Genomic DNA, 22,733 nt, shown 5'->3' on the forward strand with positions numbered 1-22,733 from the left:
GGGTTAGTTTCATGAGACCAACCGGTAAGTGGGTACGACGCATTGCTGGGTGTTTCCACCAACCCTCCCATGGTTGCTAGGTGTCAAGAAGCTTAATTTCAGAGCTGAAGTTCAAGGAGAAGCAATGACCTATCTGATAAGCAAGCTGAGCTGGTGGAGTTCGGGAGCAGATGCACAGTTTGGCTTCCGAATGCAGGACCTGCTTTTTGAGAGCTGGAGACCTTCCGGTGGCTGTCAAATGGACACGCTGTGGTTTGTATTGAGTCCGTGTTTCCCGTGGGGAGTCTCCAGCCCAGCGCAGCCCAGCCCAGGGGCAGGCAGCAGGGAGCCCTTGGGGATGCTCTGGAGGCACCTCTGAGATCAGAGGACAGTGAACAGCCAGGGCCAGGTCGGCTGCCCCATCGTCAAGTGCCCCCTCTGACTGCAGATGCTCCCCATGGTGCTGCAGCACCTGGTTTGTGGAGGGTCAAGGACAGACCCTTGGCAACGTCAGCCAGAGGAGGCTTTACGCCCTCGAGCAGAGGTGGATGGGCTGAAGGAAACACCTACGGTGCTCTCCAAGCCCAGGGATGGCAGCAGCATTCTCTGTATGGCTGGCAGAGGACAGGCGGGGAAGCTGGGGGCAAGGGGCATGCAGGATAGATGCAGCAGGCACAGGCTGCATGTGCCAGAGCTCCTGCCCTTGCAATGCTCTTTCCTTTCAGTCACCTGCAGCTCCCTTGGAATCTGCCCCCAAAAGGCTCCCTTGAGCAGCCCCCCGAGGACCTCAGGGCTACAGCTGTGCCCACTGCATGGCAGCACTGGCCATGGGGAATGGGGAAACCATTGGGCTGGAGATGGAGCCCTGCCTCCCACTAGGAGAGCGTGAGCGTCCCTTGCAAAGCCCCTCTGAAACGGCAGCACAGCAGCAGCATCCTCCTCTGCCCCCAGCTCTGAGCAGCAAGACCTGAAGGAACATGAGGGCTGCACGTCTCAATACAACACATTTGTCCCCAGCAAGGGCACTCTAGATTACAGTGGGTGCCAGTGCTGGGCTGTCCCCTGGGAGCTCAGGAGGAGCCCGCGATGCCCTTATTAGCTGTAGAGACCAAAGCTTGCTCTGGCTGCATTAAAACCCAATCCAGTTCTAAGCACAGCTTTCCCCTGAATCTCAGCTGCGGCGCTTGGCAGCTGCTGAGATCAGAAACCTGGTCATTTGCATTTGGTTTGTGATTTTCCATGGGGATTCTGTGTGTGCCCCCACTCCCTCCCGGGGAGTTCGCTGCCCCTGCCCTGCCCTGGGAGTGACATGTGGGTCACGGAAGCTCCTGGGATCCACTGGTTCAGGCCTGGGCAGCAGCCCTGGTTCCTCCTCGCTGACAACTGGTGCGCTGAGACCGAAATTCCGGCTAAAAGAACTCTCTAAGTCTCGATGTGGAGTTTTAGCAATTGGGCATTCTTTATTGCAGCACTGCGTGCATGGGGCCACCCTGCACATCAGCTCTGTCGTGTGCTGTGGGGGGGACGAGGACCTGGTCCCTGCTCAGCCCCGAGGAGCAGCGGTGGCTTTGGCGTCCTCAGCAGCCTGCTCCCTCTCTGGCGAGGTGATGCTGCAGGGCGGCCGTGCAGACAGCCCTGCCCTCCTCAGCTGGGCTGCAGGGTCCCCTCGGCAGGGCCATGGCACAGGGGTCCCTGCTGCTGGGTGGCCCGTGGGGGTCATGGCCAGGGAGATGCTCAGGGGGATCGTGTTCTGTGTGGTCCTTGTCATCGTCCCTGCCATGGTGCCTGCCCGGCAGGACACAGCAGGGCTGTGGCAGCTGCAGGCACAGAGGAGCGGGTGGGATAAGGACACGGGTGGCACAGGGACGGGGCCTCCAGGAGGTGGCAGTTTCTGGCCCCGCCCCCCCAGCAGCGGCTCCGCCCCCCGCGCGCGGCTCCCGCGGTGCATTCCGGGCCGGCGGCCCTTTACCGCGGTGCTCCTCGGCGATGGCGGTGCCGGGCCCGCGCGCGGACCGCTGGCCGCCGGCCTTGGCCGTGGCGCTGGCCGTGGCGCTGGCCTGCCTGGTGCTGCAGGGATCGCTTCTGGGCGCGGCGCTGGGCGCGGCGGGGGCCTGGTGTGCCATGCGGCCCGGCCCGCCCGCCCCGCGCCTGACCGCCACGCACCCGCCCGTACGGCGCTCGCAGGGCAAAACAGCCGCTAACGGCGGCCCGGCCGCAGGCACCGGCCGTGCTGAGAGCACCCTGTCCCGCCGCTACTGCCTCGGGTGAGCGCGGGGGGAGGGCGGGATCGGATCCTCCCGCCTCTAACGGCGGCGCTGACCTTTGTGTCCCCGCAGGGCCCCGCCGCAGACCGTGCGCCGCCGGTACCCGCTGCCGCCGGACCGGAGCCCCGGGACGGTTTTCCTGCCGGTCCGCTGGGACAGTCCGGTGCCCAGGGGCTCGCCATGGGCCCGCCGCCCAGCCCCGCTCCGCAGCCCTGTGACTGTTAAGGTCGCCGGCCTGTCTCACTCTCCTGCGTGAGTACGGGGACGGGGGAAACCGGGCCCGGGCCCGCGGCGTGCGCGGGCAGCGCCGGCAGAACTTCACCTTGATGGGACCGAATAGCGGGGATCCGGCCTTGGGCCCCTGGCCCCGGAGCAGCTCCCGCGGCTGCAACCCGGTTGTGTGCAACCCCAACCCCCCGGGGAGGCTGCGCTGGGAGCCCGGCCCCCTGTATGGGGGGAAAACCAGGCCCCAGAGAGGGATCTCTCTCTATGGGTCACAGCTCGCGTGATGCTCTGCACTGCTTTGCTTTGATCCACAGCCTGACACAACAGATCTTAGCCAGGAACTTCCAGGACAAAAGCAGCCCAGACCCCTGCGCCAAAGAGACGGTGCTCAGTGCCATCAAGGAGTGCAGGAAGAGGCCCTTGCAGCAGGAGGACGACCAGGCTTTGGGAAGTGATCATGAGAACAAGAGGAGGTAATGAGCCAGCAGTCCAGGTCACTGCCAGTGAGTTGGGAAGGTGGTAAATGGGGTTAGTGCTTCAGTATTGACAAACGGGATGTGACCAGGAGTGGGTGGAAAAGTGCTGCTGAAAGTGTACTGCAGAGGGAAGCACAGCCCGTCACCTGGGCCTCTGGGCTGTGTCGGGAAGTCCTCCGAGACTTCGTTTTGCCCTTGAGATTAAAGGGATGTGGTCTAGGTTTTTGTCTGGGCAAGCTCGTGGGTCAGGCGTGTTTCCCTGCATTGCTGGGGGTGGGAGAGGCTGGGATGTGGTTTGGGGGGAAGTGGCTTCTGTCATCACAGGGATTCACAGACTGGGGAAACGTGCTGGGAAATGCTGGGATGCGCTGTAGGCTCATGGTCTCCATCCTTCAGTCAGCCCCAGGCTTCCAGGAGAGATGAGATCCCTGCGTCTTACTTCCTCAGGTGGAAGCAGCACCCTTTAAGCAATCCATGTGTTTCCTTTCTGCGCTACAGCTAGCAAGAGGAGGTACAAACACAAGGATAAACAAGACAGACTATCTTCTGTTTTTGGTAGTCCAGTTCAGCGACTTCCAGCTCTGAACCCAAAGAAATGAGGCCTAGTGTCTTTCCCAGTGCTCTGAGAAGAAGAAGGTGTAAATCCTGGGTGCCAAGGTCTGCAGAGCCCTTCTCTCTGCCCAGGCATGGCACTGCCTCGCCATTCTCCCCTCCTGGTTTTAATCCTTGTGGATGTGAAGGCCGTTCGCCTCATGCGCCTTGTATGCTGGGGCCGCCGCCTGGGCTGGAGCAGGGGAACTGCAGGAGAAACTGCAGAAGAGCGGCTTGGTCAGTGCCCGGTGCATTGTCCTGCGTGCTGCACTGGGGCTGCTGCTGGAGCGGCCCAGAGAGCGCAGCAGGACAAGCGGCGGTGCGCAGGGCTCCCTGTGTGGCAGGACCTGCCCTTCTCTCCTCCGCCGCCGAGCTTCCCTCTGCCTTTGAACCCTTGGCTTGGGGAATCTGCAGCCTGCAGGAGCCGAGCAGGACAGCGACAGGATGGGTGCACAGACAGCATCAGCTTGGGGTTTTTTATTTTATTTCATTTCTTTCAACGTGCCAATGCACAGCTCTCCACAAAAGCCAGTTTTGAAGGCATTGATGTCTGGCAAGCATGAAGAATGCTTTTAGGCAGCAAATCCTGCAACCTTTGAGGGCGGAAAGAAGCCAGAGTCACCGGGAGGGTGCAGGATCGCCCATGCGCTGGGACCAGTGTGCTCAGAGCTCTAGGGAAGCACTTGGGCTAAGTGACAGGGCAGATCGTGCGCCTTCAGCCCAGCTTCACAGCAGGTTTGCTGTAGGGTAGGACTTTCAGACTTCAGCTCTTCACTGAGTCATGGTGGGAATGGGATTCAGTTTCTGACTCCCAACATTCTGGGGCACTGTTTAGGAAGAGGTCAGAAGTATGAGTTTCAGAGCTCAGGTCTGTTCCAGAAACGAGCTGCTTAGTCTCTCTGAAATATTTTGGCTTAAAATAATGGATTTGACCAGCAGGAAGCTGGAAAAAAGCAAGGTTTGTGCTTTCCAGTGCTGAGGCCACCTGGAAAGGGGTCCTCTCCCCGGGCTGGGAGGGCAGCTCCTGCTCTGCTGCCTCCACGCTACCAGACTTGTACCCTCTCTCCCACAGGCGCTGTGTCAGCAGTGAAACTGGGCAGTTGGCTATAAAGACACCAGAAGCCAACGGTGCCCCCGCCTCTCTTGTACCAAAGTAAGTGCCCATTGGGCCAAAAGCAGCTCTTGTGAGCTGGGGGTGGGGAGTCCAAAAGCCTGTGGGTTCTGGGAAAGGTGCTTGCCTTTGGCTTGGGGAGCCCAGCTTTGGAGAGAGCACAAGAGCCTGTGGCTGTGCCTTTGGTCTGTCACCCTGAGCGCAGGCGGTGGCTGTAAGGCTCTGCTGCTGCTGAGGCTTGTTTCCAAGCCGTGTGCTGTGAGCAGGAGAGGGGTTGCTTTCCTCCACCCACCCTGCGCTGAAAGGACCTGTGGGGAACTCATAAAATCTACTTTAACCTCCCCCAGGCCTGAGGCTATGAAGAGGGACCTTGACTCACACCACCCAGAGGAGTGCTCAAAATCACACATCTCTTCTCCCAGCAAAACATACACTGCAGGGATCCTCGGTTCTGAGCGCAATGCCATCGCCAGCTCCTACAGCTCGAGCCGGGGACTCCCACAGGTAGGAAATGTCCTGCCGAAGGCAGCGCCACAGCCCAGTGCGCAGCTCTTTTCCTTTCCCCACTCTGCCCTGGCCAGTCTGCTGGGGGGATCCATCCGGGCAAAGGGAAAGACAAAATCTCTTTGCTGTGCTGACACCTTTTCAGCTGGAGGCAGCAGCACGTGTGGGAGCCCTGTGTTCCCACTTTGACGTGGGTCTCCTCAGCAGCTGCTGGGCTGGAATAAAACATATATACTGGGCTGGGCTTGCAGATGTGACAGTGGGACGTAGTCATGCCTAATGGAGCTCTGCATCTGTGCAGGGAAAGGTTTTCTGCAGGATGGATCAGTAGGGAAGGGATTGCTCTGGCTGGGCCGGCAGCACCCTCCCTCCCTGTTGCCTCCGCCATAAAGAGGCTGGAGGCCGCTTGCTCCCAGAGTGGATTCAGTTTGGGGTGCTCAGACTTTGCCCTCCATGGTTGCTGTGGAGGGAAGTTGAGCAGTGTTGAAGCAAAAGAGGCTCTGGGCTCAGTAGCCAGCACCTGGGAGCTGGGATTTACTCTGCAGTGAGCAGGAGAACAGGAGGCTGTGCTCCCCTGAACCAAATTAGTTACTACTGGTCTCTCTGTGTTGCAGGTGAAGAGAAGGTGTGTGAGTGTGTCCCCACAGTTCAGCACAGCATCCTCCTGCTGTGAGATGCCAGAGTGGCCTCTTAAGAAAGGAAGGTAACGTACAGCTCATTCGGCAAGAGCCCGCTTGTCGATGCCAGCCGGGAAGAAAGCAGTCACCTTCCCAGCCCTCGCAGTGCCCAAGTCCTGCTCTCCGCTGGAGCCGGGCCACTCCAGGCCCCTGAGGCATGGCTGCTGGGTCACCCAGCTGTGGGGAAGCCCTGTTGTTGTGTCCAGCAGCACCCATGCCACCTTGTTGCACTGAGGTCCTGGTGGCGGCGCTGACGTGCACCATCCCTGCCCTGCTCCCAGGCCGGCTTAGAGCTTGAAGGGCTCAGATCGCTGCAGCGGTGACATTGCCGTGTGGCACTGGCGTGTCCTGGGTCCGGCTGGTTGCCGAAACGCTGAAAGGAGATGGCCCCCAATTTTTGCCATCTGCTCAAAAGCAGTTCATGGGAGCTCCACTAGGGCTGCCATGTAGTGCCCGCCTGGGCACCCAGGCCCTTGTTCTCCTCTCTGCTGGCTCAGAGAAGGACCTGAGCTTGTCCTGACTAAAAGCGACAGAGCTGCTGCCCTGCTGACAGGCTGGGTGCAAGCCAGGACGCTGCGTGGGGCAGCGGCTCCCACCCGGGATCCCGGCTGCTGCCCTGAGGCTGCCCGAGCCGGGCCCTGGCTAGGGGAGCGGAGCAGCTCCTCTGCCTGGAGCCATGGTCCGGCTGCTGCTGTGGCTCAAGGCTGTTGCCCTGAGCTCTGCTGTTTGGCAAAGAGGGCAAAGAAACACAGCAGGGATGCTTGTGGGAGTCCTTGGCGTGTTGGGTCTCGTCCTGCTCCCAGGGGAGGGTGCCAAGCCTGGGGCTGACCCTAACTGGCTCTCTCCCACTTGCGCAGGGAACGGGAGGTGCGGCATTCCAGGAGTTGCACTCCAGTAAAATTGGACAAGGCGCTGCAGACCGAGAAAGGTGAGTGGAGGTGGGGCCCAGCTCTGTGCCAGGCTTGGAAGGGCCACTGGTGCGGGCCAGCAGCAGGACAGGAGGTAGCTCAGGGGTGCAGGTGGGATCAGCTTGAGGTGTCCCCTGGAAACTAGGAACGTGCTGGTCCTGAGGCAGTGGCGTTTGTGCCGGCCTCAGCGACTGCCCTAAAGGGATTTTCTGGTGCTAATTGAGGGGCGCTGACAGATGCCTGGGAGCTGGTCTGCAGGGGGGAACACCAGCCTCCAAGCCAGCATGGGTCCAGATGTCAGCCTTAGAGCAAGATCTGCTGTGGTACAAGTAGCACCCTGCTCAACTTCCAGGCTGAGCTCATTCCAGCGCTTCCTCAGCTAAAAGAGAGAGGAAATCCCGTGTGCCCATCGCTGAGAGGGTCCCGTGGCACAGTGCTAGATGTGGCCCACGTGTGGCAGTTTGTGTGGTTTGTGGTTCGGGTGGGCAGCGTGCAAGGACCGTCTGTGGAGGTGGGAAGGGGCCGCTGGCCCATGGAGCCCCAGCAGGCTCCTGTGACAGCTTCCCCGCGGATCTCTCATGGGCAGCTGCTGCCCCAGGGCACCGCAGCCTTGTCCACGGCTTAAGGCCGTGTCCCTGGCTCTGCCCTCCAAGATGGTCATCCAGAGAGGAGTGAGAAGGGACAAGCCCCTGGGTACAGGACAAACGCCTCTGGTGGGAGCTGCTCCTGACTTGTCTCCTCCTGTAGCTGTCGAGAGGCCTGAGCAGAAGCGGCGGCAGTCCCCAAGCCCGCCACCATCACCGGGAAACGGAAGGCCCCGCAAGAGGAGCATCTGCCTGCTGGTGCCTTGGGATAATGAACCCCTGGTGCTGGTACGTCGCTGTCTCGCAGCCTCTTTTGCCCTCCTCTGGGGATAGAATGTGCTCAGCGCAATTCCTGCAGGGCTGGGGGCAGGCTGACCTGCCTGCCTTGGGGCAGGAGGTCTCGTCCTTGGCTGAGTGGGAAGTGACGCTCTCCCCTGCCCCAGTGTGTGCTGGGCTGTGCGTGACCGTGCTGCCCGCTGCCGGAGCAGCGATTGGCCCGGGCAAGGCTGCCGTGCCCTCAGGGCCAAGGCGGGGGCCAAAACGAATGTGGACCGGAGCTGTGCGCTAGCTGGGGCAGAACCACGGGCTTCATGGGTCTGGCGCCAGCCTGCTTCCACACCTCCTTCAGAGCGGCTCTGCCGGCTTCCCTGAGAAAGAACTAAGCTACTGCTCTCTCTTGGCAGCCCCCTGCGCCTGACCCGGGTTACCCCATCACGGACGAGATCATCGAGGAGGAGAGGGAGGCAGCACAGCAGCGACTGCGCCGGCTCTTGCAGCCTAAGTCTGGTAAGGGCAGACTGGGAACGCGAAGGGCACGGCAAGGAGGAGAAAGCCAGGGCCCGGGCTGGCAGGGCAGTGGGGTGTCTGCGTAGTGCAGGCTGAGGAAGCTCCTGGGCCAGTGCTGCCTGCTCCTTGGGTCTGAAGCTCTTTGAGACTTGTGAAGGCTCGGGCGGGAGACCTCGTGCCCCGGAGTCCCCTGCGTGATGGGCGAGGTTCCCCAGGGCCGGAGCTGTGAGATGTTCATGCTGGGAGGCTCTGCTCAGGGGTAGTCCTGTATGGCAAGTTGTGGGTCCTGATTTCTTGCTGCCTCCCAGCAGATGTGGTCCCCAGCACCACTGCAGAGAATATGCCCATGTCTGGGTCGCTGGCATGCGCTGTGAGCTCACCGTGGCCTGCTCCTGCCCCAGCTAGCACCAGCTCGCTCCCGGACAGCCTGAATCAGATGCAGAGCAGCGCGGCTGCGCCCATGCTTGCGGGTAAGGAGAAGGAGGAGGGTCAGCAGAGCAGGCCTTTGGCAGAGCAAGGGAGGCGCAGTGGGAGCTCTGCGCTGCCTCTGTGGGCGACAGGTGGCAAAACTCCCTGTTCAAATGCTCTGTTGGCAGCAGAGCTGGCAGGCGGGTGTGGAGGAGGCATGTCTGGGGACACCGAGCCTGTGGTCTTATTGGGAGCCGCAGTGGAGGACTGGGTCTGTGGCGCGGGTGGATGTTTCTCCAGAGCCTTTGCAGCATAGGTGTGTGTGCGTGGCAGAACGGCCCTCTGTCTATACGTGACCCCTGTCGCTAAATAAGCTCTCTCCTTGTTCGCAGACTCCACTGGAGCTGCAGTAGTGTCCCAGCCACTTTCATCAGCTGCCCAGCTGCCCGTTCCGGCGCTGTCGCTGGAGTTGAGTTCTCTGCCTGCCACCTCTGCTGACACCAAGCCTGTGCCTGTGCTGAGCACATCTGCCCTGACTGTTCCTGTTGCCCCCAGTGGCACAACACCTCCTACGTTCACAGAGCTGGGCCAGACCCCCAGCAAGCCTCCCTCCTTCCCAAAGCCAAGCATCCTTTTTGGGACGCCGGACACCCCTCCCTCCAACCAGCTGGCAATGACTGCAGGTGCTGCTGCGCCTACCACGACCCCTGTCTTCAAACCCATCTTTGGCGAGAGCTCAGCCCCCAGTGCAGCTGTCGTCTCCACCACCGTCACCATGTCGGTGAGCTCAGGCCCTTCCTCAACATCCTCTACCACCACCATGTTCAAGCCCATCTTCGGCAGCGTCATCACAGCTTCAGCTCCAGTAAACACCTCTCCTTTTGCCTTCCAACCATCATTGCAGCCGGCCTCGGCTTCAGAGCTGCCTGCGGCCTCCACAGCGACCCTGGCAGGATTCACAGGTCTCCCTAATGTCATCTTCACCACGGCAGCTATGACAGCCACCACAGAGAGCTCCTTCACAGACGCCACCATTAAACCTGTCTTCAGCTTTGGCCTCAACACACCCGCCTCCACCAGCCCCACCACCAGCCTGACCATCACCACTGCCACAGCTACCAGCATGTCACAGCCCTTCCTGTTTGGGGGCCCAGCCACCTCAGCTCCCAGCACAGAAATCAGCTTCGCCACCCCAGGGTCCATGCTCCAGTTTGGAAAGCCAACTCCAGCCACAGTCGCTGCCACCACCAGTGTCCCAGGAGGCCCTGCCTTTGGCCAAGTGCCTTCAAACTTGATGGCTCCTGCCACTACTGTGGGCTTTAGCATATTCGGCGGGACCACGCTGACCTCTTCTACCCCCGCCACCACAAGCCAAGTGACACTGACATTCGGCTCACCTGCTTCAGCTTTTGGCAGTTGCGCCGGCGCAGCTGAGAGCCAGCCACCCAGCAGCCAGCCCGCTGCTGGCCCCGGCAGCTTTGCCCCCCAGTTCAGCTTTGGAGCCCCCCCAGCCCAGTTGGCTGCTCAGCCGACGTTCGGCAGCAGTGCTCAGCCAGCCTTTGGCACAGCCAGTGCCCAAGGCTCCTTTGGCACCAGCAGCACCCAGGCAGCATTCGGGACCACCACATCAGTCTTCTCTTTCGGGACAGCCACCTCCACCACCGCCAGCTTTGGTTCCACCACCCAGACCACGAGCAGCAGCAGCACTGGCGCTGCCATCTTTGGCACCACTCCTTCTCCTTTCACCTTTGGGGTGACCGCCCAGCCGGGCCCCTCCACCAGTGCCTTCGGGGTCGGCACTCCAGCCCTGAGCAGCGGCTCCCCTGCCGTGGCTTTCAGCTTCGGGGCTGGGCAGAGCGGGGCAGCCCTGGCAGCAACACCATTCGGCTCCTCCCTGGCGCAGAGTGCGCTGGGTGCACAGAGTCAGAGCACGCCCTTCGCCTTCACCATGCCCAGCACACCCAACAGCAAGCCTGTGTTTGGAGGTGAGTCGGGGCGCACAGGGCTTCTCCAGGGGTGAAGGGCAGGGCTAGGTTGAGGCAGCAGCTTTCCTGCCAGACCTGGCTGAGCTCCCCAGGCTTGGGCTGTGCAGAGCCTTGCCATGGGAAGGGAAGGTTCTCCCATCACTTCCTGCCCCAGTTCCCAGCCCTGGGGGATGGAGGGGAACCTGAAATGCCGCTCCTTGCCCCCTCTGGATGCACTGGATTCATCGGTCCTGCAGGTGCTGAGCCCAGGCAGGTGCCCTGCAGGAGCCAAGCTCTTGCCAGTGCATAAAAGCTACCTGAAGCATCTTGGCAGGTACAAATGCTTCCAGACAGCAGTTGCAATCACTTTGTGCTCGCTCTCTGAGGTTTTCTCTCCCACTTTGCATGCTCCATGGGCCAACTCAGCTCCCACAGAGCTGAAACCCACGTGCTGAGTAACTCCTTGATCTGGAAAGACAGAGGCCTTTGTTCCTGCCTGGCCTGCAAATCCTTCTGTGCTGCCCTGCTGGCAGGAGAGCCTTGGGATTACCACAAGAGCGCAACTTCTTGCGTTAAAAGGGCTTCCTGGGTGAAGAGGTTGATCTTGGGGACTGTGATGCTCCAGCCCCTGAAGGCAGAGCTGTGCCTCCTGCGGGTGCTGCCAGCTCCCTAAAGCCAGGCTCTTCCTCCTTTGCCAACCCCAGCTGATGGTGGCATGTTGCTTTCCAGGAAGTCCTGCACCCACCTTTGGGCAAAGCACACCCGTCCCAGGAGCAGTGGGGAGTGGAAGCAGCAGCCTTTCCTTCAGGACTCCCAGCACTCCTGCCTCAGGCTTTGGAGGAGTCGGCACTTCCTTTGGTAGGGAGGGAGTTGGTGCTTCAGCCTTGAGGAGCTGATGGGTTGTATTGTCCCCTTGGGCTGGGGGATGGCGGAAGGGCCAGGCTGTGCTGTAGGAGCCGGCTCGGGTGGTAGCTGCTGGGCTCCGGGGATACAAAATCTTCCATTTCCCCCGGGATAGGAATTGTGCCAGCTCGGAGTGTGGGTGCAGAGACCTGAGCAACCTTTGTGCTTCCAGGTTCGTCCACCCCCGCCTTTTCCATCGGGGCAGGATCCAAGGCCGGTGCTCGCCAGCGGCTACAGGCACGGAGACAGCATACCCGCAAAAAGTAACGGCCAGTGCTGCTGGCCCCCCACCCGCGGGGGCTCCGGTCCAGAACAGCCCAGAGGTGGGACCGGAATGATGGGGCCAGGCCCCGTCTCTGCTGCAGGCAAGAAACCGTGCTGGGTGGCAGCACCTGAGGTGTTGAACCAAAAACTTGTTACTTGAAAGTTCCACAGCCAAGGCTGAATGAACCTGTGTACATATCTGCAGTGTTTCCTTCCTGGCTTTATTTTGCCATGTTTCATTAGGTGTAACCTTTTCCCCATGTGCTTCTCCTCGCTGAGCACCCCCAGCCAGCCCCCATCACGCGGCACGGCAGGCAGCAGAGCCCCACGGCTGCAGGGGGGCTGCGGTTCTGGGCTCCTGAGGGATGCCGTCTTCGCCAGGTCTCAAAATCTTTCCCCGCTGTTTGACCCTGTGGCCTGGTGAACGCGCTGCCTCCGCAGGGCTCTGCTTTGTTGCCCTCCCCGCAGCAGAGGAGCTGGGGCTAGCGCCGGCCTGGCTTGGGCCCCCCAGTGCTGTGGGTGACCAGCCCGGCCTCCGCAATGCGGCGACGGCCCCTGGTACCTCAGCCGGGGATGAGGGTGTTTTCCCCCCCCAGCTCTCACTGCTCCCACCGCCCTGCTCGTGTAAAGCCCCTTCTTGTTTTGCTTTATTTGTGCTCCCATTCCCATGCACTCATTGAATCAAGTTTGGAGGAAGAATTGATCCGTGTGTGTGGCGGCATGTTGGTTATGCCGGCTTTGCTGTAGGGAGTTTTATTCTTTTAGGGGCCACCCGTCCCTTTTTGGGGGACATGTCCTGGCTAACTGGGTGTTGACAGCAGCAGCAGTGCCGCGTTGGCTGCTCTTGCCGGGGCTTGTCCCCACACCGTGGTGACTGAAAGGCAGCAGCCAGGGCCGGGTGCTCCAGCCCTGGCAGTCTCTCCCCTCCCTTCTCTTCCCCTCTCTGCTGGTGCCCCCTCCCCATGTGGGGGTGCTCTGGAGCCACTAGCGGAGTCCAGAGCGGATGGGGGTCCTCCCCCTCCCCAGATCCAAATTGTTGTTCGTTTGTGGCTCATCCCCACCCGTTTGGGGTTTACCAGCTCCCAGGAGCTGCGGTGCTGCCTCCCCTGGTGCCGTTCAGTGGGAGCGGGGCAGAGGCTGCCGGAGCCAGGGGTCCACCCGAGAGCTGCCCCCCTGCCCGCGGGGTCCCCACCACCCCCAAGAGGGCTTCGCTGCCGGGTCTTTTACTCTCTGAGCCGTGTGAGTGTGTGTGTCGGGTGGTGTCTAAATTACAGAAAAAACCACAAATATTTAAATGTTTTTTAATGAAATAAAACTTTATTTTTATATTTAAGCTCAATTGCCTTTGAGTTCCTTCAAGCTTGGTTCAGTGAGGGCGCAGACCCCGGAGCACTGTTGGTAGTGTTCAGCTGTGCTGGCCCCTGCCCAGCGCTGCCCAAGGGACCTGGCTGTGCCGGGAAAAGGCAGCTTTGTCCCGCGGACTCCGCTGCGCGCCCCCTCCTGTTACAGCATCTCCTTCCTTCCAAAATGGGATGTACATGGATGTGAAACAAAACCCCCGGTTTTGTTTGGTTTTTTTGTTATTCTCCAAGGATAAAGAGCATTCTGATGGTGAGGGGCTTTCTGGGCCACCAGGACCAAAGTGTCGGTTCTGACATTTCTGTTGAGGATTTTTACTGTTGTTCTATTATTCTAGAAATGTTCTACTATTGTACTACTATTGTTTTGGTTTACTCTTGTTTTACTGTGAACGTGCAATTTTTTTTCCCCTTGCTTTTTACGTCCCCCATTTAAAATAAACAGACTGTGTTCACACCTGCCTTGCCCATGCTTGATTCCTGGGCCAGAGCACATAGTGCTGCTTCCCAGCACTCTCTGCTTGTGGGTACTTGCTCCCACTGTTGAACTATTGTTCAACACCACAGCTGTGTGGTTGAACAACAGTTGTTAGTACTATTATTACTAATTATTTTTATTTCACTTGTTTTCTTCCACTTTGCCTCTGCTTTGAGCAGTGGCAATTTCCAGGCAAGGCTGCACAAACATGCTAGAAAAGACTGTAGAGAGAGAGAAACTGAGCTCTGAGTCACCCCTACAGTCACAAGTTTCTCTGAAACCCCACATCAGGGTAAGGGTTTTTGGGAGGAAACGTAGTAAATGACACCCTTAATCCAGCTGAGTTTACTGATGATGGGAGGCTGTGCCACAATGCAGGCAGGCAGCAGGGCAGCAATCCCCACCAGCCCCAGCTGGGCACTGCGCAGTCCTAAACCAGTTGTTTCACTCCTTTACCCACTGCTTTTTCCTCTTCCTCTTCTTGGGAGCTGCTCCTGGCTCCGTTCCCTCACTGTGCCGGGAGGTGTTATCAGCGGCCGCAGGCAGGGAGCTGTGGACAAGAGCAAATGGCCTGAGCCCCGCTCACCACAGCACCATGGCTCCTGCCCTGCCCTCCTGCTACAGCCAGACCCCTCCATCTTCCCTCCTCCTCATGCCAGGAAGGCAGCAACACCCTCAGCCTACGTGTGCCACCAGCCCGAGCCTGTCCCCGAGCCCTCCAGGAGCTGCTGGAGGCCACAGAGCCCCCAGGCCCGCTCTCACCTGGAGGCAGCAGCCCCGTCCCCGCGCCGCTCCAGGACAGCCACGAAGAAGCCGTGGGTGAGGGTGTCGGCAGCAGAGGCGCGGAGGCAGCTCTCTGCCCCGGGGAAGGCAGCGAGTCCTCGGCAAGGCCAGCAAGGGAAGGCGTCCACCAGCCTGCGGTGTGGGACGGGGGTCAGGGCCAGGCCCCGCAGCGCCTGCTCTGCGTCCCCCCCGCACCAGACACACCTGAAGGCCGAGCCCCGCTCCTGCAGCACGGCGCCCACCACGTCCTCGTTCTCCTCCCGGTGCAGCGAGCAGGTGGAGTAGACCAGGCGCTGCAGAGCCGGGAAACTCAGGGCATGGCTCAGCACCTTCCGCTGGAAGCCGGCCAGCGCCTGCAGCCGCTCGGCACTGGGGGCAGCCTCTGCCGTCGGCACCCGGTTCACCATCCCTGCGGGGCGAGCAGCCGGGGGCACGGCCGGAGCCCGCCCCCTCCCGCGCCTCGCCCCCGGCGCGGCCCCGCGGCCCCGGCCCCGCGCACCGGGAAGCGGCTGTGGTACACCAGCTCCTTCACGCCGCCGGCGCCACGCTCCAGCCCCTGCAGGACGGCGGCGGCCGCGCTGTACAGCGCCATGGCTCCCGCCGCCCGCCTGCGCACACGCCACTTCCGCCCGGCAGCGGGCAGGCGGCGGGGCGCGGCGGGACTGGCAGGTTCTGGAGACTGCGGCTCGGCCGGGGAGGAGGCGGGCGGGGACTGCGGGGTCTTCGTGCCGCGGAGAAACAGACTGAACACAGCACAAGAGGGACGTGGAGCTGCTGGAGCGAGGCCAGAGGAGGCCACGGAGGTGCTGCGAGGGCTGGAGCAGCTCTGCTCTGGAGCCAGGCTGAGAGAGCAGTGCCGAGATACCAACCGGGGTGCCGGGGTGGCTGGAGGGGAGGGCAGCCGTGAGCGGCACGGCCGGGCAGTGCCGGTCCTCCCCAGAGCTGGAGATCCTGAAGGAGGGCGCTGTGCTCCTGCGGGAGCTGCCCCTGCGGGAGCTGAAGGGGAAGGTGCAGATGTGGCCTCCAGGCAGGAAGCCCCCAACCCACTGGGGTTGTTCCTCAACAATGGGGGTGTTTTCTGAGCTGTCCCTTCGAGCTTTGGACATGGTGAGGACAGCACAGAGAGGTGCCTGCACCTCAGTGTGACCCAGTGCAGCCGTTGTGCTGTGGCTCATGGTGTCATAGACTCACAGAGTGGTGTGGGTTGGAAGGGACCTTTGAAGATCATCCTGTCCAACCACTCTGCCATGGGCAGGGATATCTTCCACAAGATGAGGTTGCTCCAGTTTCAGGTCCTTCTGTCTGCTCATCAGGTCCTGAGTTTATGGGAGAAAGCTGGTTGAGCTTTAAGGTCCCCTCTAACCCAAACCAGTCTGTGATTCTATGATTAAAGGACAGCATCACCCTGGAAGGAAAGACTTTGCTCCTGGGAAGCTTAGTGCCATCCATGAGGATAAGGAAGCATGGCATTTCCCGTGTCATGTCTTGGAAATGGCCTTGACATTGTCTGGCATCACAGATCAGTGGCTTGAGACAGACACCAGGCACATGAGAATTGATAGACAAGCAGCAACTGCTGCAAACTGAGAGCTGCTTGGCAAAGTTTGGCTGTGATCAGGAATCAGCAGTGTGGGTGCTGGTGCTGAGGAAACGTGCCTCATGCCTGAACGACTGGAGGGTGCGAGAACCCTGTGGAAAGGAACATTTGGGTGCCCTGGTTGGGCAACGTGCAGGAATATTCATAGACTCACAGAATCACAGAATGGTTTGGGTTGGAAGGAACCTTAAAGCTCACGTAGTGTTAAGGAACGGCTGCCCGCTCTGCCCTGACTGCTGTTGGTACCCCAGAGACATTACTCGTGCGAGCCAGCAAGCACCTCACCTAATACAAACTCCGTTTATTCAGAGGAAAGATGCACCAGCAAAGCCCCCGGACGCTCATGGCTCATGCTTTTCAGGCAGGCACTCCTTTCCATTGGGAGATCTCTGCAGGCTCAGCCATGTTTTAGGGTTTGGGCTCAGCCTGCCAAACTGGGGACAGGAATTCAGAGGTCAAGGCTGACATTTTATGCTGCTAACCATTACGCCGCAGTACCACAGCTTCCACATGAGCACAAGCCTGCACGCAGCTTGCTGCAGCCACAGCCTCATCCTGCTGGCTGGGCTATGGCTTCATGGGTTCCTCGGGGGCAGGATGGCTGTTCAGCGCCTGAGGGTGCCTGCTCACAGTGGGCACGGGCAGGATGATGGGAGGGGAATAGGGCCCTCGCTCCGGCCAGCACAGGTCCACGATGGGGTAGAGCTGGCCCTGGAACTCTGCCTGGAAGGTGTAGATGGGGCTGAGCTCATCAGGGTTGTCAGCATTGTAGAAGCTCAGCTCGCCCTTCTCGTAGTGCAGGTAGATGCCGATGCGCTGGGGCCGGGTGGTCAGAGGCAGGGTGACCCGTGGCATGCTGAAGGCCTCGTAGACCTTCCCTTCCTTCAGACCAATGAGCCACACGCCATTCTCAGGAGACTTGCTGAGCTTCCCTTTGCGGCTGACTGTGCCCTTGATGATGCCCACACGCCAGTGGTTCCTGGTGCCCACGATCACCTCCCAGTAGTGCTGGCCACAGGAGAAGCCCTTGCAGGTGAGGATGCAATTGCTGGAGTCAAAACGCTTGGGGTTGCTGTCCCGGTGCTGGTAGAGCCCACACCGCACCATCGTGTCGCCCTTGAAGAGCTCCAGGAGGGGATGTGCTGTCACTGGGTCCAGTTTCAGCATCTCTGGAGCTGGAAGAAAAGCATGTGGGCTCTAGGCACCCCAGCAGGCAGGGGTCTGGCAGAGCACTGGCACAAGCTGGCACTGAACTGGAAGCAGCTGGAGCATTATGCCAAGACAGGCTGCTACCGGCATGAGACATGACCAGCCACTGCCCCAGGAGTTCTCCTGAGGCAAGGAGCACGCAAGCAGAGGCAAGGCAGAGGCTGGGGCAGTGCGATGGTGGCTGGTCAGCCTGTCCCACACACCAGTGAGCCCAGGCACTTGGTGTGCTGCCGGGGGGCAGGGGGTACCTGGCAGGACACGGCGGTGTAGGCGCTTCCACACAGTCATCTTGATGTCATCCTGGTGGAAGCACGGCTTAAAGGACACGGGGCTAAAGACGCCATCACCAGGGTGCAGGCTGAGGAGCTCTGACCTGGAAAGACATGGGCAGCCATGACACAGTGATGGGACGGTGTGTGACCTCTCACCTGGCTGCTGTCTGTGATATAGAGCCACTGGTGTCTCGCCAGCTGCTCTTGCCCTCTTCTGAGGCTGCGCGCATGGCTCTGGCCGTGACTATCCATCACAACAGCAACGTCCACGCAAGGCTGCCTCAGAAATGCTGAGATGCCTGCTGGTCTGGGACCTCTAGCCCTGGTGTGGAGGCTGCCATCCCCTTTGGTGCTGTTTGGTCCCACCACTCACCTGAACTGGGAGGAGCCATATTTCTGGAAAACAAAAGAAAGAGAATTGTTGGTGGGAGACTGACAGAACAGCAAATCTTCTGCATGGTCACAGCTGCCCATGTCTGTGCCCTGCGCTGGAGAGGCCAGGGCTCTCCTCTTCTGGAAGAGCTACAGGCATTGCTTCTTGTGGAGGGCATGTTTCTCCCACCAGGGGACGGCCTGGCTGGGCAGATGGCACCTGCATCTCACTTCTGGTAGTGTCTCAGTGATGTTTGGTGAGGGTACCCACTGCCCAGGGCAGGGCACAGGGCTATGGGCAGTGGGCTGAGAGCTGGAGAGCTCAGTGGACTGTCACTGCCTTCACTAGCAAGTGCACTCACCCGGATGAAATCAAGCTGACTTTCATTGCTGAGTGCCTCCAGAGAGCTCTGCATCTCCTTAAGCCTCTGCAGGGCATCTGATGTCTGCTTGACCTGGGACTCAATAGAGGTGATGAGCTGGGTTGCCTTCCCCTCAATGCTCTCCAGGAAGGTGGCCTTCTCCTCGTCAATGTACCTGTGCAGTTCCTGGAACTCCTTCCGGATCACCCACTTGAAGACATCCACCTCGTTCTGCAGGGGGACAGCAAGCAGCTGTGCAGGGCAGCCTCGCTCCATCCCCTTCACCCGCTTTTGAGTTTCAGAGGTGCCACCAGTAATGTCAGCGTGTCCCACCAAGCTGCCCTGGCTTTCCAAATAAAGAGCAGCTCTGTACAGCAGGCTACATGTCCCACTGTCCTCAGCATCTCACCACCACGGCCCCCTGCCTTACACCTCTCCACAAAATCTCCCAGATTTTGATTTCCTGATGTCCCAGCCAGCCTCATCAGAGCCTCGAAAGAGCTCCTGGATTCCTCTGCTCCCAGGGAACTGTGTCCTGGGCGAAGGGCGAGAAAATGCAGCTCCACTTCCATTTGGGTTCAGCCCTTCTGAGGAGCCCCACTGGGAAGCTTTAGCCTCTGAAGGGGTGCCGGGAGGTCCCCTGGAGACAGCTACTGCGTGGGGAATGGACATGCCACTAAACCAGGCATGAACTCGATGTGAAACCAGCACGTTGCTCTGACTGGGAAGGCTGCTCCAAGCGGGTCCTTTTCACCTGTTTATCTTCCCACCTCCAAGGACACTCAGTCAAACCAGCCTTGAATGCTACTCTGCCAGGACATGCAGTGAGGGTTACATCACCCCTTCTGGAAACAGGTCTGCAGTTAATCCCCAGGTTTTGTGGGAAACACAAACCGCAGGGAATGGGGTAGAAGATAAGCCCTGTCTGCTATCCCAGGGAAGGGCAAAGGGAAGGAGAGGAGTAGAAGAGGCAAGCTGGGAGGGACCAGGAGCAGAGGCTGCTCCAGGGGCTGTGTGGGACACAAAGGACTCAGGGACACGGGCTCCCTTGGCACATGGCACTCACTGCGATGCGGCTTTTGTTGTTGATGAGCTTGCTGAAGTGTTCGTCCAGGTTCCTCTTGTACTGATGGAGATTGGTCAGCAGCACAGACAGCTCCTCCTGAAAAGACAGCACCTCTGTAGGAGTGACCTCAGTGGCAGCCTCCTTGGTTGCAGGCAGCGCTTGTCAGCCCCCTGACGAGCACACAGCCCTCAGAAGCCGTGTTCTCTAAGCTTTCTCTAAGCTTTCTAGGGCCCTGCACATCCTGCAGGTCTTTACTCTCTTGGTCTAGAAGATTTGGGGTTGCCAGAGGCAGAAGAGCACTCAGAGCATCGCCCAAATTTGGGTGCTGCTTGACCAAGTACTCTCACCAGGAATGCTGTGTCTCTGCTCCCATTCCCAGCCCTCTATCTCACACCCCATGGTGGCTCTGCACTGGGCGAGTGGGTGGCAAGTGGGTGGTCAGTAGCCAAGAGCCAGCACCAGGCCAGCAGCACCCTCCTACCACCAGCTCTGGGAACCTGGCTGGGCAGGAGCATTTTTGGTGCCTCCTGCTCTTATCTCCCTGGTGCCAGGAGTGAAGGGGACGGGTGGCCCTGTGCCTTTCCATTCCTGGGTCTTTCATGTGATGCTGGGCAGGGGATGCCAGATGTTTGCTCTGCCTGGCTGGGCCCCTGCCTCCCTGCTCTCCTCACCCCAGCCCTTATCTTCAGGCTCTTTTTAATGGTGTTTGGAAACAGTCTTGAAAGGCCACACCGACACTCCCTGATCCCAAGCTCTGCCTGCTGTGGTGCAGCCTGCAAAACCGTGAGTCCTCTCAGCCAGGGACATGCTTAGCCTGAAAAACAGCTGCCCCGAGCCCAGAGACCCTGCCCCACATCTGGCTGTGCTGTGGGACTGTGCTCCCTGCACTGGCATCATTTCCAGCCTGTCTCTTGAAGGAGACGGGACATTTGGCCTGCAAGCACTTCAGGTGTCCTAACCCCCGCCCCAGAAGCTGCAGCCGGCTCTGCCTGCAGACCTTCATCTGGCAGTACGCGGTAGAGATGGGGGTGATCTTGTGCTGGCGGTGGTTGCCAATGGTGCCGCACAGCCCGCAGATCACCTCTTGGTCAGCCTCACAGAAGAGGCTGAGGGGGTTGTGGTGCGTTGAGCAGGACTCCGGGGTGGGCTCTGCCTCGCACCGGCTCTGCAGCGCCTCAATGACACGGGCCAGCGTGACGTTGGGCGACAAGGCGCTGCAGTCCACCATCTGGCGGCACACGGGGCACAGGAACTGCCCATCCAGCTCCCCAGAGAGTGACACCACGCAGGACTTGCAGTACGAATGCCCACACTGCAGCATCAGGGGCTCTTTGAAGACCTCCAAGCAGATGGGACAGAGTAGCTGGTCCTCCAGCTCGTCGATGCTCATCCTCCGAGCCATCCTACCACCTTCCCATGCAGCAGCACAGACCTGGCCTGGGCAACACGGGTGGGAGATCAGTCCTGTTCCAAGAGCAAGATAAGCAGAGATGAATGAAGACGTAGCTCAGCACCTGGGGAAGGCGAAAGAGAGACACCTCCACCCTGCCAGCAGCAGTACAGACAGTTGCAAACTCATCATAAGGCTCCCTCTCTGCTGTGCTCTGGGGACATTGGTATACTAGATATCAGGAAAAAATTCTTCCCTGTGAGGGCGCTGAGGCGCTGGCACAGGGTGCCCAGAGAAGCTGTGGCTGCCCCATCCCTGGCAGTGTTCAAGGCCAGGTTGGACACAGGGGCTTGGAGCAACCTGCTCTAGTGCAAGGTGTCCCTGCCCGTGGCAGGGGGTTGGAACTGGGGGAGCTTTAAGGTCCCTTCCAACACAAACCAGTCTGGGATTCTATGACACAAGGGCTGACACACAGCATGTGGCTGTGACTGCAGCTCACCCCCTTGAAATGCGGTGCAGTCTCTGGTCCACACAGCGCTCCGTGCCCGGGGCCAGCACCCCCAACAGACACAAGCCCAAATCCCAGCCTCTCCCGGCAGCCCGGGGCTGCCCATGGCCCAGCCTGTTCGGCAGCTCTAAGGCTGTGCAGCTCTGCCTCCCCTGCTGCTCCCAGCGCTATGGGTGTAACTGCCAAGATCCTGGGCAAGACAAAGACATGACCTGAAGTTGAAGAAAATAAGCGTGAAGTCAGAGACTCAGTAGCTTTCCTGGGGAAAGGGGAGGCTGTGACTCGAGCTTGGCTTTTATCACACATCACTATAGGAGCTTGGTGAATCAACAAAAGCCTGAATGTCAGCCTGTGACCCATCAGACACCATAAAACCCCATATGGGGAAACCAGCTTCAGCTGCTCCCTCCACTCACACATACACATCCCAGAGACCCAAATAACAGCCTCCCACTCGCTGCACCACTCACATGCCCTGCACGGCTTCCTCCTGGCCCCGCTCAGTGCTCTGAGCCTGATGGATGTCACTCGGCTTCCCAGTCAAGCTGAAGATTTTGACCTGGCTGGAGAGGCAGCGAGGCAGGTGGTGGGACCCGCAGCCCCTCGGTGGGACAGGGAGCTGAGCCGCTCCACTCCTGCAGCCTCAGCCCTGCCAGGGATGTCCTCACTCACTGCGGAGAGGCCAGGCAGGCTCTTGTCCCCTCTCCCACTCCAAGGATGGCGACACACCCCCGGAGAGGGCTGCCCTCCGCCCCTGCCACGCAGGTACGGGCACACACATCAGATGATTGTGCAGGCAGGAGCCTTGATAAGAGCCGGTGGTGTTTGCCTCCCGGAGCAGCCAGCCTCCCCGAGCCCCCCCGCCTTTCACTCATACACACCGCTTGGGACAGTGGAAACGTTTTCACTAAAACACTTTCTTATCAACTAAAGCTCTTTTTTCTGCTTGAAACACCACTTTTTTATTGTTTGTTGAAAACCTTTTATTGTTTTGGAACAGATCAGAAGGAAACCTCAAGTGCAGCTCCCGCAGTGTGGGGCAAGGCACACGTCTACTGTGCAAAACATGGTTTCTCACACAATTATTGCTGGTTCACAGATGTGTTTGGCTTGCAGGCACCCCGGTGGGTCCCTCCCGATATTGCCCAGGGAAAGCTGGGGACGAGGAACCTTTCTCAGCCGGGAGGGTCCAGCTTTGGGGCAACCTCCAGAGGCTGTGGGGTGGGGAATTGGAGACAAGGGCTCAGGATTAGCCTGGGGCTCCCACCTCAGCCGCTGGCGTGGGGTCCTTGAGCCACATCCAGGAGGGCGCAGCTCTCACTCCCCAGAGGGCGCTGGCAGCTGGGGGCAGCCTCTGCTCTGGGGAGACCCCCCCCTGCAGCCTGCGTCCAGCTCCGGGGCAGCAACACAAGCGGGACATGGAGCTGTTGGAACGAGTCCAGAGGAGGCCACGGAGCTGCTGCGAAGGCTGGAGCAGCTCTGCTCTGGAGCCAGGCTGAGGGAGCTGGACTTGATGAGCTTTAGGGTCCCCTATAAACCACTCCACGGTTCTGTGACAGGCCGCGGGTACGTCCCTGGCTCGCAGAGGCCTCTCCTGCCACAGGCTCAGATCGGAGCAGGGCGCTGCTGCCGGCAGAACACCCGGGGAACAGCCGGGGAATACCCGGGCCTCCCTAGGCGCAACAGAGGCCGCT

General features: G+C 60.0%; 3 protein-coding genes across 4 annotated transcripts; 1 reads left to right on the plus strand and 2 right to left on the minus strand.

Annotated features, from left to right (window-relative positions):
• The first annotated feature begins 1,922 nt into the window (after positions 1-1,922).
• On the plus strand, positions 1,923-12,343 carry POM121 (POM121 transmembrane nucleoporin). 2 transcript variants are annotated; one of them, XM_030472598.1, is made up of 13 exons: positions 1,923-2,243; positions 2,316-2,495; positions 2,783-2,941; positions 4,608-4,688; positions 4,994-5,150; positions 5,765-5,853; positions 6,685-6,755; positions 7,483-7,607; positions 8,003-8,105; positions 8,417-8,575; positions 8,906-10,498; positions 11,207-11,335; positions 11,553-12,343. In XM_030472598.1, the coding sequence occupies exons 1-13, from the start codon at positions 1,966-1,968 to the stop codon at positions 11,645-11,647; spliced, it is 3,219 nt and encodes a 1,072-aa protein (XP_030328458.1). In that variant the 5' UTR covers positions 1,923-1,965; the 3' UTR covers positions 11,648-12,343. The 2 variants fall into 2 exon arrangements, with proteins under 2 accessions (XP_030328458.1, XP_030328457.1); XM_030472597.1 differs by having other exon boundaries at positions 1,930-2,243; positions 8,414-8,575.
• A 596-nt stretch (positions 12,344-12,939) lies between these two features.
• NSUN5 (NOP2/Sun RNA methyltransferase 5) lies at positions 12,940-14,879 on the minus strand. The gene is made up of 3 exons (XM_030472604.1): positions 14,468-14,879; positions 14,243-14,395; positions 12,940-14,030 (listed from the first exon to the last, which is right to left on the minus strand). Exons 1-3 carry the CDS (start codon positions 14,668-14,670, stop codon positions 13,925-13,927), a joined length of 462 nt encoding a protein of 153 aa, XP_030328464.1. The 5' UTR covers positions 14,671-14,879; the 3' UTR covers positions 12,940-13,924.
• A 1,548-nt stretch (positions 14,880-16,427) lies between these two features.
• Positions 16,428-20,641, minus strand: TRIM50 (tripartite motif containing 50). The gene is made up of 6 exons (XM_030472605.1): positions 20,139-20,641; positions 19,142-19,237; positions 18,076-18,306; positions 17,715-17,737; positions 17,318-17,442; positions 16,428-17,035 (listed from the first exon to the last, which is right to left on the minus strand). The coding sequence occupies exons 1-6, from the start codon at positions 20,541-20,543 to the stop codon at positions 16,428-16,430; spliced, it is 1,488 nt and encodes a 495-aa protein (XP_030328465.1). The 5' UTR covers positions 20,544-20,641.
• Positions 20,642-22,733: the final 2,092 nt, after the last annotated feature.

This window comes from Strigops habroptila (assembly GCF_004027225.2).
Source record: "Strigops habroptila isolate Jane chromosome 13 unlocalized genomic scaffold, bStrHab1.2.pri S16, whole genome shotgun sequence".
NCBI lineage: Eukaryota > Metazoa > Chordata > Aves > Psittaciformes > Psittacidae > Strigops > Strigops habroptila.